Source organism: Coffea arabica, chromosome 7e (assembly GCF_036785885.1).
Source record: "Coffea arabica cultivar ET-39 chromosome 7e, Coffea Arabica ET-39 HiFi, whole genome shotgun sequence".
NCBI lineage: Eukaryota > Viridiplantae > Streptophyta > Magnoliopsida > Gentianales > Rubiaceae > Coffea > Coffea arabica.
The window spans coordinates 21,655,181-21,673,698 of NC_092323.1; the positions used below are offsets into that span (position 1 = coordinate 21,655,181).

Here is an 18,518-nt window from a genome sequence, read left to right on the forward strand (position 1 = left end):
GTAAAATAACATTTTCAATTTCTATTTATTCTTACCATGTAACTTTTGGTACATATCAAGTGTTTTTATTATCTTGAATTATTTTTAGTCACTCTTATCTTCTAATTTGCAATATCTATTGTAAAATACAAGGCATATTAATTAAGTTCCTCGTTTGATTGCTGGTAATTGTAACATGTCATGGCTTTCTAGTCATATTTAGTCTAAATGCATCAAATCAAATGCTACATATATATCCAATGAAAGTTGCCATGGTTGATTGTAATTTTTTTATCTTGTAGTTACATGGCTGGACCAGGGAAGAAAGGAAAATATCCTTCGCGACCAACTCGAGGTGCTAAAATGCCTAATGCAGCACAAGCTAGAGAAAAAATAGGTGAATAGGTGATGAAAATTGACTCAACTATATACTTGGACCTTCACCTCCGTATACCATTGGTCCTAAACAATTAAGCATCTACCAAAACTTTGTATTTCTTATTTCACTGTAGCAAGTTGGTGTTTCAAAAGGTAGTCTGACTAGCAATGCCAATAATGGTGCTGAATTTAGCCTATCTAGAAAGTCAGTTCAAATTCGCCTATTTGATGAGACTGAGGTTAGTTCTTACTTTTTGGCTTTGGGACCTAGTTAAATAGGAATTTATACTCACTTGCAAGTTGGCGTCCGTATTCGAAAAGTACATTTCTAATGTGTAGTTGGCTGGATTTTAGGGTCCTACTACCTCAAATGGTCGCAATACTGCTACAAGATCATCAAGACATGAGTTGACAACTCCTACATCTATTGAGCAGCAAGATACTACTCCTACTTCAGTACATGTCGGATCTAACCAGTCCATTGGTTGTGGAAGTGACCAGAATAATGAGAGCGAGGATGTTCAACAGAATGATACCGGTATATATGAGATTTACTTGTAATTTGACACAGCTAATTTCATTTCAGATTTTTCCACTCATATTCATAACCTTGTACTATGTTTTGATTAGATGTCATCAATGTAACTAGGAAAAGAGGATATACGCGCAATATTGCACTGTCCAGAGAAAAGAAGGACGGCAAAAAGGTAAAAGTTCAGGTCTCTGAAGTTAGTGGAAGAGTAATTGGAGAAGGGGTACAATAATATATCTCAGAGGCAAGTTGTGTTATTCGAAAATATGGCAAATGGAAAGCAAAAAAATGGTCCAAACTCCAGGAATCTGATAGAGAAGGAATGCTAAAACTTGTTAGTGTAAGTCAATTTGTTTTGAAGGCTTGTTTTTCTTCTTGACTTGGTAACAAATAATTCTACAACTGGTCATTTATATACTTTTTCTGACATTTATAGAAAATTTTTCACTTATATTTCAGAATAGTTTTGCTTATGATGAAGGAGAACATGTTAAGCCAGCACTTCTTAAGCAGTTAAATACACGGTACAGAAGTTGACGCTACAATTTCCATATGATTTTCAAGAAATTTAATACAAAAGAGGAAGCACTTGCAAATCGTCCACAATATGTTGAAGAATCTGATTGGATTTACCATTGTGACTATTTCTGTAGTCCAAATTTTATGGTACATAGGCTGACTTTTGATCATTTACTATTGTTCTTACTCATGTTTTTGTGTGTGAAATTTTGATCACGGCTAAACTTGATAAGTGCAGAAGATAAGTGAGAGGAACAAGATCAATAGATCAAAGCAAAAAACTGCTCATACAGCTAGAACAAAATCCTTTCTTCGTCATAAAGCTGACCGAGTAATTGATTATCTTGAAGACATGTCTTTTAGATTGTTTGGACAGGTTATTTAACTTTTTAAACTAACAGAAAGCACAAGAGGGAAAGGAAGTTGGACCAATAGAACTTTATGACATCACCCACTTCAGCAGGAAGAAGAATGCAATGGTTGACGCAACATCTGCTATGAACTTAGTAAGAAAAATTGAATTGGTACTCGAATATTGTTGTACAACTCTTATGAATGTCTAACTTCAGAATTTATATGATTACAGAGCAAGATGAAGGAGAAAAAGTTGGAATCTGAATCCAGTGGTGCAAATAGGATTGAAGAAGACATTTCCATTGAAGTAACTGGACGTGTAACCGGATACGTAAATGGCCGTGGTCCCTCCATAGCTGGCATAATTGTACAAAAGCTCACAAAGATAGATGAATTCAAGAAAAGAGCAAAACAAGCTGAGAAGCGCTCAGCTGAGTTGGAAATAACAGTCCAATCTCAACAGCAACTTATGGAGAAGCTTGTGAACCAGCAAAGTGAAATGCAGAACCAACAAAGTGAAATGCAAGATCTCCTTAAATCTTTGAAAGCACAGCTACAAGCCAACAAGCAAGACGATGAAGGCACATCTGAACGTACTGATTGGTAAGCAATTTTCAACTATATAAACTTGTCTAAATTTTTTTATGTTTGTAAAAGGGACATTCTTATAATTCTTCAGCCAATGTGAGACTCTAAATTGTAACTAGGACATATATTTATTATAGATATAATGGCTGCTATGGTTTAAAAATGACCTAAGTTATTGAAAATTAGTTCTTGGTAGGTGACAATATTAACTTGTAACATCAACCCTTAGGATTCAGTTCCTGCTTGTTACTTTTGTTGTTTATTTAGAAAATTTGGAGACTGTTTTGCTTTTGTCACCTGAATTGCTTTGTTGCTGTCCTTTGGCATCTAAATATTAAAATAAGGAAGTGGAATAATTCTGCCTGTATTATCCTTGGCTCTTATTGAATGTTATTAAACTTCCATCCTCTAGTAGACTTTGTTTCCAAACTGCCCATATAATGTCTCTTTTTCTACTATTTATACAGTCACTATCTACATGAGACTTAAAACAAATGATTCACTTTATTTTTTGGTGACTCCTTAACTAATTTTCTTTGTTTTAAATTTTTCTATCATCTACTAATAACTTTACTACTTTATTGTAGATATATTGCTCATTTTGGAGGTTTGGAAGAAGATTAGCAGTACGGCTTACATGTCGTCTCAAAAACTGTGGTTATAGTGCTATCTTAAGTTTAGAAAATGTTTCGGTAGTACAGAAAATGTTTTGGGACTTGGAATTATTTTTTAGTGCAGCCTTGACTTATATGCCAAAATTTTCTCTGCTAAAACTTATCAAACTATTTGTATTGTGATGTTGCACTTATTTATGACATTTGAATATTTAATATGTTATTCTGGCATTTCCTATTGTAACAGGTGCCTACATTTGTTATTTATTAAACATTGCCGATGTTTTCATTTTTTAGATATTATTGTAATAGGAAAATCATCAAACTACACATTGCAGGGCATTGTAAGTGAGTAGTATTTGTCCAGGCAGGCTGTCTTTATTGGCAATTGTTGTTGTCACTCAATCAAAACTGTCCATTGATAAGGGATTGTTGCCACAGTTGATAAGGAATTTATTGACGACAAAGTTGTCACTAATTAGTATAAACACTCACTACCGTTTCTTCATGCATCATTGACAAGAAAGCATGTCGTCACTAAATTTATAGCTTTTACTGACGATATATCTTGTCATAAAAAAGTTTCTATTCACTGACGACATTAAGGTCGTCAGTGTATACTTTTACCGACGGAGATTTAGTGACGACCCTGCGACAACTGAAATGTTGTCAATAAAAGTCATCAGTGACGACTTTTTGCTTTTTTGTGGCGAAAGGTAGTTGTCACTGAAGACCAAATTTCTTGTAGTGCGAGCTACCTCTTCCAAATAGAAAAGATGATCTAGACTCCCAGCCTGCAACTGTTGGCAGCAGTAATATTTTGCTGGCTCGTGAAAATCAAATTTAGCCAAGTTATCTGCTAAATTATGGAAGTTGATCGCATAAAAGACGAAGCATGAAGAAACCTGCCTTTAAAGGTATCCTAAGATACCACAGCCTTTTAAATACAAAAGATGGATCCCTGAGAACTCACCCGAACTTGTCAAAGACGAAAACCAAGAGGAGGGTTTGTATGGTAAAATTTTGGAAAAGTACAAATCTTCCTCAAACACCAAAAATTGAGGCTTAAAGTTCCTTGAAGTGTTGGAAAAAGTCTGAAGTGAGGTAGAGTTACCATAAGTCACAAATGAGTGACTAATGTAATATGACATGTAGGTTTTAATACGCTATTATAAGTTTCACTAGGGACAAAGTTGTGGCTGTAAATTGTGTATAACCAATAGTAAGTTTTTGCATAAAAGAAATGAATTTCACAATTTACGTAACTAACTCTTTAAATAACAATCTTATTAAATTTTTAGTAAAAATATCACTTTTTCTCCAAATCTTATCATTTTTTATATAAAACATATCTTACTAATTTTCAAGCAAAACTTACCGTTTGTTATACAGAAGTTATTACTTGTTCAAGCATAATTTATTACATTATTAACATATCTTACCATTTTTTCATGCAAACCATTCCAATTTTTAAGTAAAATTTACCGTTCTTTTAATGAAATTCACAACTACTTTTTTATGACTAAAAACTCTTGGTAAAATTTATCATCCTGTTAATGATATTTACAACATTTCTTCAGGCACTTTTTATGCTTTTTTTTAAAGCACTCTTACTTAGCAAAAACATATAGCGTTATTAGCAAAACTTATTACTTTATTTATAAATAATATTTTTCTATGAATAAATTAGTTAGTGCATACACTTTTCAATCTATAGCTCATGTATTCACAGTCATTGCTTATTTACAATTGAATACGTGTTTAAATAAAACTATATTTTAACAAAACACTAAATATTCTACTCTACGCAACCAATGCCTTAAGGATTATCATTGCACTATTCTTTCTCATGAATATTATTGATAATTTTATTGCAAAGTGTAATTTTATTAGGAACATACCAATTTTCTTGGTAAATTTACAACTATATTATTGACGATTCCTGGTTTTTGCAAACATAAGAAAACATCTTATAAGTTTACATACTACTATTTAGGATGTTTACAACTACTATTAGTCAAAGTCTTTTTTTTACGTAACAGCACATCTAATCTAGTTTAATCTACTCCTACTTTTTTTTAGGAGGGAGCCTACTCTAAGAGATGGCTCAATTGAGTCGAAGGAACCTGATGAGGTAGATGGTTCAATTGAGTCGAAGGAACCTGACGGGTGCACCATATACCTGTATAAATTTAAAATAAATCTCATATAAAGACATATTGATAAAAAGCAAGATTTGAACCTTGAACATTCTATCCTACAATTAATATGATAACCAACTCATCCGAAGGGAGCTGGTTATTAGTCAAATATTGTTGGCAGACTCTTTGTTCTTTTCCTTTTTGCAGCTCCAAGACTCTTATCTTGTCTTGGTCTGTTTAATGGAGATTTTATGATGCAAGGGGCTCCGGGCCTAATGCATCCTGCCGCACCACTGCATGATGGAAAAGCGATGATGTCTACTTACTGGGGTTCACCAATCCTATTTCAATACGACCAATCGTTTGAATCGGAATGATCTTCCGTCACATTTATTTCCTGATCAATCTTTGTCTACTTTTATTAATTCAATTGGGTTTTACGTAGAAGATCAATTTATTAATCAATAAACTTTTAACTGTAATTCTCTTGTCAAAAGGAAAAAACTTGATTCTATTGAAGGGCGGAAAAAAAGTATGACAATTAGATAGCATGAAAGCCATCATCAAGGCTGAATTGCTAAAATCATCTTTGCAACAAGAGCTTGCTTAGTAAACTAACAATTATTTACCAGAAAATAATGAAAAAAAAACCGTGACTAAATACAAGATATTATTCCAACATTTATTTTTCTAACTGAAAACGTAAAAATTGAAGAAATAAAACACACCTTAAAAAAAAATATTGCCCCATCATCTTAAATATTTGAGAGAATTTAGGATGTGGAAACTGGAAGAATCAATATTCAAAAATGGTGTGCAACTAATATCAAGAACTAAAACTAAAGGCTAAACTAAGGAAGGGACTGATTTGATGAACTTCCACATTCTCTTTAACGAATCCTCTCGTATGATTTGATTATGAATCATTGGATCCTATGTTCTCATCAAAACAAGTCCCAAGAACTAAATCAGGGAGAAAGTCAGTCAATACTTATTATCTCTCACCTAATTGACAATTATCTATTGCCCAAGTTTGATATCACAACCCTGCCGTCCATTGCTGGAATAATTGGTTATATACTAGAAGCATTTACAGGGGAATTTATCCAATTTTTGAACTTGCCTAAAGGGAAACTTTCGTTCTAGTCGAAATCAAATTGGGTTTGTTTGGATTGAGGATTATTTGTCAAAATTTATTTGCATACATCATCATTACAATTTTCAACACACCTTTTTATATTCTCAATTACCTTTTTATCTCACATACATCACATCATAAAAAATGCTACAATAAAAATATCTCAAATAATTTACAATCCAAACAGAGTACTGCTTTCCAGACAAACAAAGGAAATTCTGTTTCGCTTATCTAGGACTTTGTTCTCATTCAAATATCATTAGTTGTAATCTTTTAATTGGTGTGATTGATTTTCATAAGCAAGTTCCAGTTCTTGTTCAGATTACAGTAAATTTTTTTCATGGATTTTGTTAAGGGTGAAGTTTGTTGAGGATGTGCAAATTCTGACCGGCAGGGAAGCATATTCCAATATCACCTAAATCGAATAATTTGTTCATACATATAAGCAACTTACATAAGCGTAATTTTGTGAACATTAATGTGCACTCTGGTGAATATAAAGGTGCACAAGTGTCCGAAATTAAATACTAATCACTTAATTGTTAACAATTACCTAAGTTGTGTACGTAAAGTATTGGTTTGGTATTAAGAAAATATTTGTTCAATCTTGAATTCAACATTAGCAAGTACCATAAGCTAGAATAATCAACTAACAATTAGTATGAACTTAAATTGATTCAGTAATGTAACAAAAGAAAAAGAATACTCCAATTTGAACGTAAAATACAAATTTTGTAATTAAAAATGCTTCTTTGATAAAGATGCAGTAAACAATTTAAACAAATAATCATGATAAAGATACCGTAAAATAGGCAGTAAAAAATCTAGGATGATTTTTTTCTTAATCTATTATTAGAAAAACGTAGTAAACAATAGAGTAACCCAATTGTATATTTTATCACACAATAAAAATGAATAAACACGCACAAAAAAATCCACACTAAAAAAGGATGCCTTTTACGATTATAATTACATAAGCAATAGAATTCAAATAATGAAAAAAAAGAGAATAAAACCCCTCAAAAAATAGAAAAAGATATCAACTATATATAAAAAAAGAAAAAGGAATAAAAGAAAAGGAAAAATAACAACCCCGTCTAGCAAGGGGAAAAATACGATCCTATCCATATCCAATTTGTAAGATACAGGCGAACATCATAATTCATACAAAAAAAAAGAAGAAAACATTTCAAAAACAATAAGGATTCCAGTAGCACCACAATTATATCATCATTTACTATTTACATTTACATAAAAGAGGTAAGAACTCTAGTAGCAGTGCAACTATTATTACTACCTATGAAAGGTAAATAACAGTAATAATCATAGTATAATAACAGTAATATAATAATAAAAGTAACAATATGGTAAGCAATTTAACAGCAACAAAGTTTTTGGAAAAAAAAGGAAAAAGAAGGGAAAAAGAGCAAAACTTGTAAGAAATGCGGCACCACCACAAAAAAAGAGCAAAACAGAAGTAAGCATTATATACAAAAAGGAAAAGTACCACGTAATAATAAACAATTTTGGCAGGCGCAATTTTTTTGGCAAACTATTATTCAAGAAAAAGGAGGAACCCCTCCCCCATCCCCATCCCCGTTGCCTACAAATTCCCCCGCCCCGCCCCGCCCCGCCCCGCCCCACTTCCCCCGCGGGTATTCCCGTGGGGTTAATAAAAATTTGTTATATAATTTTATTATAGTTAAATTTTAGCAAATAATCAAATACTAAAATATCAATACATCATCAAATTATTATTCATTGTAATTTCACAATTGAAACTTATAAAAACAATCAAACAAAAGTTATTTGAATACAATCCAACATAATGAAATAAATACAACTAAAGTAGTCAAGTTTTCACTTTTGGCACAAATATAATCACTAATTCATTATTTTGTTTGTGCTTTTTTTGAGAAAAAAATGTTATTGTATTAACTGTAATTAGGGATTCAGTATAAATGTATTAGTAAATTTAGTATAACCAATTAATAATTTGTAGTAGTACATATATATAATTATTAGTATAATTGATAATATCAATTATATTACATATACCAATATACATTATATAATACATATAACTAATAATATCATTATCATAAGTTTGTAACTAATCAAATTATATATTATATATATAATTATATACATACATATATTTATTTATTTTTTTAAAGCCGATGGGGGGGCGGGGGATGGGGTTGGAGTACACTCCCCCGTCCCTCGCCCTCATTTCTAAGCCGGGGGGGGGGGGGGAATTCCCCCCACCCCGACCCCACCTCCCACACCAACCCTAGCCCTATTAGCCCTCAGCGGGACGGGTGGCCGCCCCATTGCCATCCTTATCAGCCGATTGCACCTATATTTAACTCATAACACACCGAAATTCTATTATTTATTTATTAAATCCCACGATTCATCAGTGACCTCTCAAAAGTACCGCAATTCATAAAGAATTTTTGCAAGGGCAATTTTATTTTTGGCAACTTATTATTCAGGAAAAAGCAGAAAACAACATAGTGGTACAACTAAATATTCTAATAATAATAATAATAATAGCAATACAATAATAAATTAATAATAATATGGCAAGCAATTTAATAGCAAGAGAATTTGGGGAAAAAAGAAACCGGGGAAAAAAAGAGAACAAAAGCAATATAAGAAATGTAGCAACACCACAAAATTATATATTCTAATACAAATAACACTAATAATAACAGTAATACACATACTACAAAAATAATAACATGGCAAGCAATTAAATAGCAGCAGAGTTTGGGGGGAAAAGGGGGAAAAAGAAGAGGGGAAAAAATGAAATCCAGCATCACAACAAATATAATATTACACAACAAGAAGAATAAAAAGAAGAAAACAGAAAGAACTAATTTAAGGGACTTGACCTGAGCGTGCAGGAGGACGACCGATTTTTAAGGGATTTGGACATCATCTTTTGAAGTTGAATTAATCCACCAGATGTGCATTGTAGAAAATGGAGAGGAGTTCAAGTCCAATGGAGAGGAGTTCAAGTCCCTAATTTAAGCACTCCTTCCCACTTAATATGTAACTCCTTTTATATACAATACTTCCAAAGGTAAAAAGGAACATAACCAAGTTTTTTTTTCCTTTTTTTCTTGTCTCTTCTTAATATTTGTTGCAAAAAAAAGGGGATGCTTTAACATATTAATTAATTGAGCGTATGGTTCTTTGTTGAGGAAAAATAGAAGCAATTTAAAAGTTTCTGTACTACTCTGACTGAAATACAGAGATGGAAAAGTGTATCTTGCATATAGACTTGTGCTCAGCCAACTAGAAGCATCATATCAATCCGTAGCAGAATTAAAAAAAAAAGGAATTGAGACTGGCTGCATCAACTCAAACAAAAAGGGAAAAAAAAAAAAGGAAGCTCCAGAAATTGCTTTCAAGAAATTTGAATTAGACACGTTGTGAGGGGATTTGACTCTGTTTCTGAGGGACTTGACTCTTCTTTTCTTCTTTGCTGGAACTCCGCGCATGAACACAATATTCAATTGAGATCTTTAGAGCCTCATTTCCCATATCTATTTGTTCTTGTTGAATTTGCTTCACTGAATTTGCAACAGACTCACGACACCCTCTCACCTCAATCATTTCGAGAGTCGGACATTCCCCTAAACAAGAAGGCACCTCTTCCAAGTTCGGACACCAGTCGACAACCAGTTTCTCAAGACGGGGAAAATTATCAGAAGATGCAGTCCAGCTGCGAAAGCTCGGCAAGTTTATCAATTTTAAGACTCGGAGCTTAGGGAACTCCTCTTCTTTCATTTCCCATTCTTCCCCAAACGAGTAAAAGAGTAATTTAAGCACTTCAAGATTGGGCAACTTTCCAATTGTTGAGATTTCACTCCATGGCTGATCAGTCTTTCGGAGTGTCAACTTCTTCAAATTCAATGGGAATTTAAATCCAAATCCGCCAAAATGACGCAGAGTAAGTGATTCTAGTTGACTCAAACAGTCAAACCCAAGAATCCCGTTGCCAATTCTTGTAGTTTCCTCGCTTGATTTCTTCATGTTACATCTTAGCCTGCGGATGCTTGGTAACTTTGCCAGTGTCTTTTGCAAGCTTTGAGAGGAGGGATCAACGGCAAGGCTTAAAGTGTCTAAATGATCTAAACCTGGGGATACTTCAAGATTTTCAACAGGAAACATAAAACCAATATCAGGATCTGTAGTCCATAGATGCCTCAATGTCTTGATGTTCCAGATAGTCTTGGGTAACAAACAATCATAGTTGTTTCCCCGTAGCAGAAAAGTTTGTAACCTCGAGAGGTTAGCAATTGCAGCTGGGATGAAATTTACTCCTCTAATACGAAGAGCCAAGTATCTCAAGTGAGCAAGCAAAAATACTTCCATCGGAAAATATGCAACAAACTCCAATTCCCCGAAATCCAACACTCTTAGAAGTTTAGGTAACCAAAACCCCAAACCATCCTCCTTAAACGATAACAAACTGCGTGCACTGGGAAATTCTGGCATTGACTCCCGAATCATCAAATTCCTGGCACGTCGATTGCAAACTCGAAGGGGGTTGCTTGGGCCAGTAAGAATACAACAATCATTCCGACTATGCAAAATATGTAGAAAGTTTTCTTCTTTGGCTTTTTTCACACAAAACTCATGTACCAAATCGTGAACCCGGCAGGCTTTGGCACCACCCATAGTTCTTTGTTCGGAAACCGTGACTAAACTTCTATCAACCAGATCCTTCAAATAGTCATATGCCACATCTTCTAAGCTCTTTTCTTCAGTCTTCCGCACGAAGCCTTCAGAGATCCAAAGCCATAACAACCTTTGGACAGGAACATTTTCGTCTTCTTGAAATGCACCAAAGTAAAGGAGGCATGGCTTCAAATCATCCGATAAATGACTGTAACTCAGCTCTAGTGTCGTCATGCCGTATTCATCATCAAGAACAATACTGGAAGTTAGACTCTTTGCAACTTCTTTCCAGCAGTCTTCTGCAGTATTAGCAAGAATTCCAGCAACGAGGACAACTGTGAGAGGTAAGCCCCTACATAATTTTGCTATTTGAGATCCAACTTTACCTAGTGTCGGCGGAAAACTTTCTTTGCCAAATACCTTTTTCTGCAGCAATTTCCAACTCTCTTCTTCGGTAAGCTGACGGAGATTGTGAGCCCTGCTATCAGGATTGAATTGCAATTGAATTCTACTGGTGAAGAGAATCCTACTTCCATTAGCATCATCGGGCAGTGAACTTTTCACCAAATTCCATGCCTTAATCTCCCACACATCATCCAAAAAAATGAGATACCTATTTCTCTTTAAAAGTTTGTACAGCTCGTGAGCCAAATCATTTTCATCCATCTCAAGATATTCATCAAGACTTCTAGAAGAAATACAACATAAAAGCTGAACTAACAAATTGTGCATGCTATACACTTGAGAAACAGTACACCGAGCAAGGCTATGAAAGTGGCTCAAAATTAATGGATCATTGTAAACTCTATTGGCCAATGTTGTCTTACCAAGTCCAGCCATACCCACAATTGAAACAAAATCCAACAGCTTTGAACCCCTGGTAAGACTATGAATAATTGTCTTTACCTCATCATCAAAACCCACCAGAACTTCATTCAACACTGGGATGCTACGTTTTGACTCAATGCGGAAAGATTTCTGGTTAGTTCTCTGAGCTCCACAGTCATGCCTCGTGCTATCATAGGTTTCACGGGCCTCAGTCCTCAAAAGCTGGATATCTCTGGCAACTCTTTCCAAATATTCATGTTTATCACCAGCCACGATAGAGTCAATGACAAACTCTGCCCCGTGTACGACCTCCATAATCCGACTCCAAAGAGCTTGGAGTTTTCCATTCCAGTTGCGCTGGTCTGCTATCTTGACAAGGAAAGATCTTAAGAATACGAGATCTTCCAGGACTGTGTGGATTTGATCTTTCGGGAATGCAATTGAATCATCAGCCTCGTTACAAATTTCTAGTTCCTTCAGATTTTCAAGGAAAAAATCCATAGAGCCCAACTCATTAGTCCTAGGAAAACCAAATCCTGATACTGATGTTACTGGATCGGTAACTTCTGCCCTAATAAACTTGAGCACTTTAAGCAAATGAAAAAGAGCAAGATCAGTTTCCTTGGCCAAGCCTTTTTCGATTTGATTCACAGAAAGAGAAAAAATTACAACCGCTGCATCACAGGCCACAACTCCAATAAGATTCTTCAATTCATGGCATAGATCCTTGAACTTCTCCTGATGCCTGAGGAGGATTGTCAGGAATCTTAGCCCGTCAACAAGTTTGAGCATTTGATTCATGATCAGGACTGGAGCATTGGTACAAGGTTGTAGTAGCTCTGCAGTATTCTGAACGAGATGATCCATAAAGTCAGCTACTAGATGCTTATTCTTCTCCAGAGCTGAAATGTCTGATGATCTCGATAACTTTGCAGCAGTCAAGACATGGATGTAAGTTTCTCGGACCTGGGGATCACCAGGATTAATCTTCTCATCTATTAGTCGAGACATTTGAAGTTTTGTTTGATTCCGTACTTCATTATCTGTGTGAAAGTACCATAGAGAAGCCAGGTGTAATGCATTGATAGCCATCACTTCAGCGTGAATCAAGAGATCTATCAGTTGCTGACCCTTGACACCGCGAAGCATGGCAAAGAGAATGAAGCTTTTCAACAACATTAGCTTCTTTCCGAAATGGAAATGGAATCCATTCATTTTAGCCAGAGCCTTTGAAACCGAATCAATGAAATCAATAACTAGTTCTGGATCTCTCAGCCAGTAATACTCCAACAAAAAGTTGATGCACGGTTCCTTGATATGTGTCTCGAAAAACAACTTGATTGCTTCCCGGACTCTGGTGAGCTCACTTCCGAGCCGAGACAAATCAGCTGAACAAGAATGAATCAAGCGTTCGCTGCAAGCAAATTCAAGATCTTGCATTCTCCTGATAATCAGATTTTGAATTCTGAAAGAAGTAACCTCCTTCTCATCTTGTTCCAAACAGGTTTCATGGTTCCTCCTCCTCCTACACTTTGTCAGATACAGATTAAAGCTTTGTAATAGTCTCACCTCCCTCTCCAGCTCGCTGATAGCAACACTAAACTCAGAAGGGAATGCCTCATTGATCCAGCCCAGATAATCGAGAGCGAACTCAAAGCAACTGGGGCTACCGCTCCAGCATATCTCCATTGTTGAACCTTCTATTCACTCTGAGTTCAAATTTGTTTCTTGAATTAACTTTAGTTCAAGGTTTACAACTTTCTCATGACCAGAAAATAGTCAAATATTGTAGGCGAGACTTTTCCTTCTTTTCCCGTTGCAAGTTGCGAGACTCTTGTCTTGTCCTGCTGCTGTGTTGGTAGAGACACAGACGGTCCCCACCCCGGAGCCTAAGCGAGATAGCTTTTGTCTACTTTCGGCGGCTAATTTCTCGGAAAAACTAGTAGTCATAACAACGAAAACTCACCCTTTTTTAATGAAAAATCACCTTGCCTGACATTAAGATATTAGCCCAACATTTGAATTTTCCAACTGAAAACATGAAAATTGAAGAAATATAGCATCCCCTTATAGTGTGTTTGGGTTGTAAATTATTTGAGATATTTTTACTGTAACATTTTTTGTGATGTGATGTATGTGGGATAAAAAGATAATTGAAAAAATAAAAATGTGTATTGAAAATTGTACAGGGTTTGTTTGGACAGCATATTATTTGGTCAAATATATTTGCTATCACCATTACAATTTTCAATACAGTTTTTTATCTTCCCAATTACCGTTCTATCTCACATACATCACATCACAAAAAGTGCTACAGTAATTATTCTAAATAATATTTTAAATAATACCCTATCCAAACACAGTAATAATGATATAAACAAATATATTTAGGCAAATAATCTCCGGAGCGTGTTTGCCAACACGTTAAATTAGTAATCCAAATTTCAGGCTTCTAAAGTCTTCCACATATATTGCCCATTTTTAGCTTTCTGTCGACAATGTACTTCAACACTTATTTGTCAAAGACGAATAAAATGATAAGCAGAGGCTACTGAAAATTCACCTAAACTTGTCAAAGACCAAAACATATTTGTCCATAGAGTCACCAAGAGTAGAATTTGTATGGTAAAATTTTGGAAAAGTACAAATCTTCCTCGAACACCAAAAATTGAGGCTTAAAGTTCCTCCAGGTGTTGGAAAAGTCTAAAGTGAGGAAGAGTTACCATAAGTCACAAATGAGTGACCAATGTAATACGACATGTAGGTTTTAATACGCTATTATAAGTTTCACTAGGGACAAAGTTGTGGCGGTAAATTGCGTATAACCAATAGTAAGTTTTTGTATAAAAGAATGAATTTCACAATTTATATGTAACTAACTGTTTTATATTATTGACTATTCCTGGTTTTTGCAAAGCATAAGAAAACATCTTATGAGCTTGCATGCTAGTATTTAGGATATTTACAACTACGGGAGGGTATCTCCATTATTGTATCTTCTATTCGCCCTGAAAATAGTCAAATATTGTTGGCGAGACTCTTTGTTCTTTTGCTTTTTGCTTTGGTGGAGACTTTATGATGCAGCGGGCTCCGGGCCTAATGCAGCCTGCCGCACAACGACATGATGGAAAAGCGACGATGACTGCTGACTAGAGTCCACTAAACCGATTTCAATACAACCAATAGTTTGAATCACAACGGATCTTCTGTCACATTAATTTTTTATGTTAATTTTTGTTCCACTTTTATTAATTCAGTTGGATTTTATGTAGAAGATCAATTTATTAATTCAATTGCTCCCCAGAAGTCCAGAAGGAGAAAAGACTGAGATTATTAAAATGATGCAAACACTGACAAGATACTTACTATGATGCCTTGGCCATATACCCAATCTACTAGTAGATATTAAGCAAACACCCATTAGAAAAATGCATTATTTGTTTTGCTATTTACCCAAATGAAATTCTATTCTAACCATGTATTTCCTTTAAGGACAATAGGATGGAACTAACTTAGGTACAAAAGGAAGAGTACAAGGCACATAGATGTTGGGTTGGACGTTTTGCTCTCTCTTTTTTTTTTCTTTTTTTTTTTTGGATTTATAAAATTAAAGAACACGCAAACTAGAATCTTAAAGTATTTTTCCAGAATACCATCATTATGCTTGTGAACACCAACTTAATTAGGAGTTTAAGAGCACCTAAAAATCAAGACATATAACTCCGATCAACTATACCCATTGGGACTACAATTGTTCATGTAACATTTCTTAAAAAATTCAAACCCGAACTCACCAAACAAATCCTGCCAACTTAGCAATAAAATAAACTTTTAATTGTAATTCTCTTGTCAAAAGGAAAAAAACTTGATTACATCCTTTTAGACTACTAGTGGAGGCCGGACAAAAAGTATGACAATTAGATAGCATGAAAGCCATCATCAAGGCTGAATTGCTAAAATCATCTTTGCAACAAGAGCTTGCTTAGTAAACTAACAATTATTTACCAGAAAATAATGAAAAAAAAAACCGTGACTAAATACAAGATATTATTCCAACATTTATTTTTCTAGCTGAAAACGTAAAAATTGAAGAAATAAAACACACCTTAAAAAAAAATATTGCCCCATCATCTTAAATATTTGAGAGAATTTAAGATGTGGAAACTGGAAGAATCAATATTCAAAAATGGTGTGCAACTTTTCAACCAACATTAAAATTATCAAAGTGTCCAGGTCGAAAGATCATTCAACTTCTACCAAAATGAATTCCTTCCCCTTTCGTTTGTTGAAAAAAAAAAAAAAAAAAGAATTCCTTCCCCTTTTCCCTTTGTCACCACCCATTACCTACCGCCCCACCAACTTTTCCATAAACGATCCATCTTACATTTCTATTTTTTTTGGAGTTTTTATAGAAAAATATAATATAACAATTTGATATGTGTGACATCAAAAAATGATTGAAAAATGTATTCATAGAAAATATAAAAACTTTTTTACAAACCAAACATGATATGACCCGTGTTTGACTCACTACGCATCCTATAACACGACAAGTCCCAAGGATCTAGAATTTGGTATCAAAGTTTGGAGGCTGGATTCTAGACGATCAAGGACAGCTCGAAACCATATTAGAAAGGTAGAGTGACGTCACAATTTAGTGTGCTTCTAGATTGAAAAATTAATTAAAAACTTAAGAATCTTCTCAAGTATTCAAATTTAGAACTTGTGGACAAGAGTAGGGGTGTGCATAGAATTCGAAATCGATAATTCGGAATTTTTCGAAATTTTGGTATCTGATAATTCGACCGAATTCGATTTCGAATTCACCAATTCCAATTCCAATTCGTATTCGGTAAATTCCGATTTCACCGAATTCAGAAAAATTTATATATTATTATATAATATAAAATTTATTATATAATATTATATTATATAATATAAATTTTATATAATATTATATAGTATAAATTTTATATTACATGTATAAAAAATATATTTATATATTAAAAACGAATTTGAAATCGAAATCGGAATTCGAATTCTGATTTCGAATTGTGAATTCGAAATCGGAAATTCCGATTTGAAAAACTCCATTACCGAATTCGAACCAAATTCGAAATATATGAATTTGGAAAACCCGAATTCGATTCCGATTTCCGATTTACCGATTTTGAAAATTCCGAATTCAATTGGAATTCGGTCGGTAAATCGAAATTTTTCGATTTTGCACACCCCTAGACAAGAGATTCGCGAAACACAAAGTATTTGCTGCAATTTTCTTAATTCATCATGCCATCTTAAAAAAAATGTTTGAACTAGGCTTATTTATAGCCTTTACAAAGACTCAAAAATCTAACAAAACTAGTACTTACTTAACTAACCCTAACTCGGCTAGAACTAAAAAACTAAATCAACTTAACTAATGAAAACTAACTCAAAATTGGCTCACTATGGTTAACATGACCTAGCCGTTTAGTTAACCAAACTAATGAATCAAGTTAACCCCAAATTAATACTATTCAGTAGACTAATATTGATAATCAACATTGAAATAAACGGCTGGAACAAAAGACAACAATTATAACTAATATCAATAACTAAAACTAAAGGCTAAACTAAGGAAGGGACTGATTTGATGAACTTCCACATTCTCTTCAACGAATCCTCTCGTATGATTTGAATATGAATCATTGGATCCTATGTTCTCATCAAAACAAGTCCCAAGAACTAAATCAGGGAGAAAGTCACTCAATACTTATTATCTCTCACCTAATTGACAATTATCTATTGCCCAAGTTTGATATCACATCCCTACCGTCCATTGCTGGAATAATTGGTGATATACTAGAAGCATTTACAGGGGAATTTCAGAGGTCAATAATTGTTGTACAAAGTTATCCAATTTTTGAACTTGCCTAAATGGAAACTTTCGTTCTAGTCGAAATAAATACTGCTTTCCAGACAAACAAAGGAAATTCTGTTTTTCTTATCTAGGACTTTGTTCTCATTCAAATATCATTAGTGGTAATCTTTTAATTGGTGTGATTGATTTTCATAAGCAAGTTCCAGTTCTTGTTCAGATTATACTAAATTTTTTTCATGAATTTTTGTTAAGGGTTGAAGTTTGTTGAGGATGTGCAAATTCTGACCGGCAGGGAAGCATATTCCAATATCACCTAAATCGAATAATTTGTTCATACATATAAGCAACTTACATAAGCGTAATTTTGTGAACATTAATGTGCACTCTGGTGAATATAAAGGTGCACAAGTGTCCGAAATTAAATACTAATCACTTAATTGTTAACAATTACCTAAGTTGTGTACGTAAAGTATTGGTTTGGTATTAAGAAAATATTTGTTCAATCTTGAATTCAACATTAGCAAGTACCATAAGCTAGAATAATCAACTAACAATTAGTATGAACTTAAATTGATTCAGTAATGTAACAAAAAAAAAAAAGAATACTCCAATTTGAATGTAAAATACAAATTTTGTAAACTAAAAATGCTTCTTTGATCTCAAATCCACTATGACTAGCATAATAAATTTAAAAAATCAGTTAGTGATTATTATGAGCTTCATTTCTTGCAAATTTATTATTCAAAAAATGTATAATTAGAAGGTAATTTAAGCCATCCACTTGAATTTTATTTGATCATAAATTTAACATAATTAACAACTGTAAGAAAAGTACTTGTATAAAAAGTACCTTAACTTGTATGTGAAATATCTCATTTTGTATGAAAAA

The 18,518-nt window shown here is 33.9% G+C and overlaps 1 protein-coding gene across 1 annotated transcript; it reads right to left on the minus strand.

Moving 5' to 3' along the window:
* Positions 1-9,675: 9,675 nt before the first annotated feature.
* LOC113700716 (putative late blight resistance protein homolog R1A-3) lies at positions 9,676-13,455 on the minus strand. The gene has a single exon (XM_027221172.1). The coding sequence runs from the start codon at positions 13,453-13,455 to the stop codon at positions 9,676-9,678; it is 3,780 nt and encodes a 1,259-aa protein (XP_027076973.1).
* Between the last annotated feature and the right edge of the window lie 5,063 nt (positions 13,456-18,518).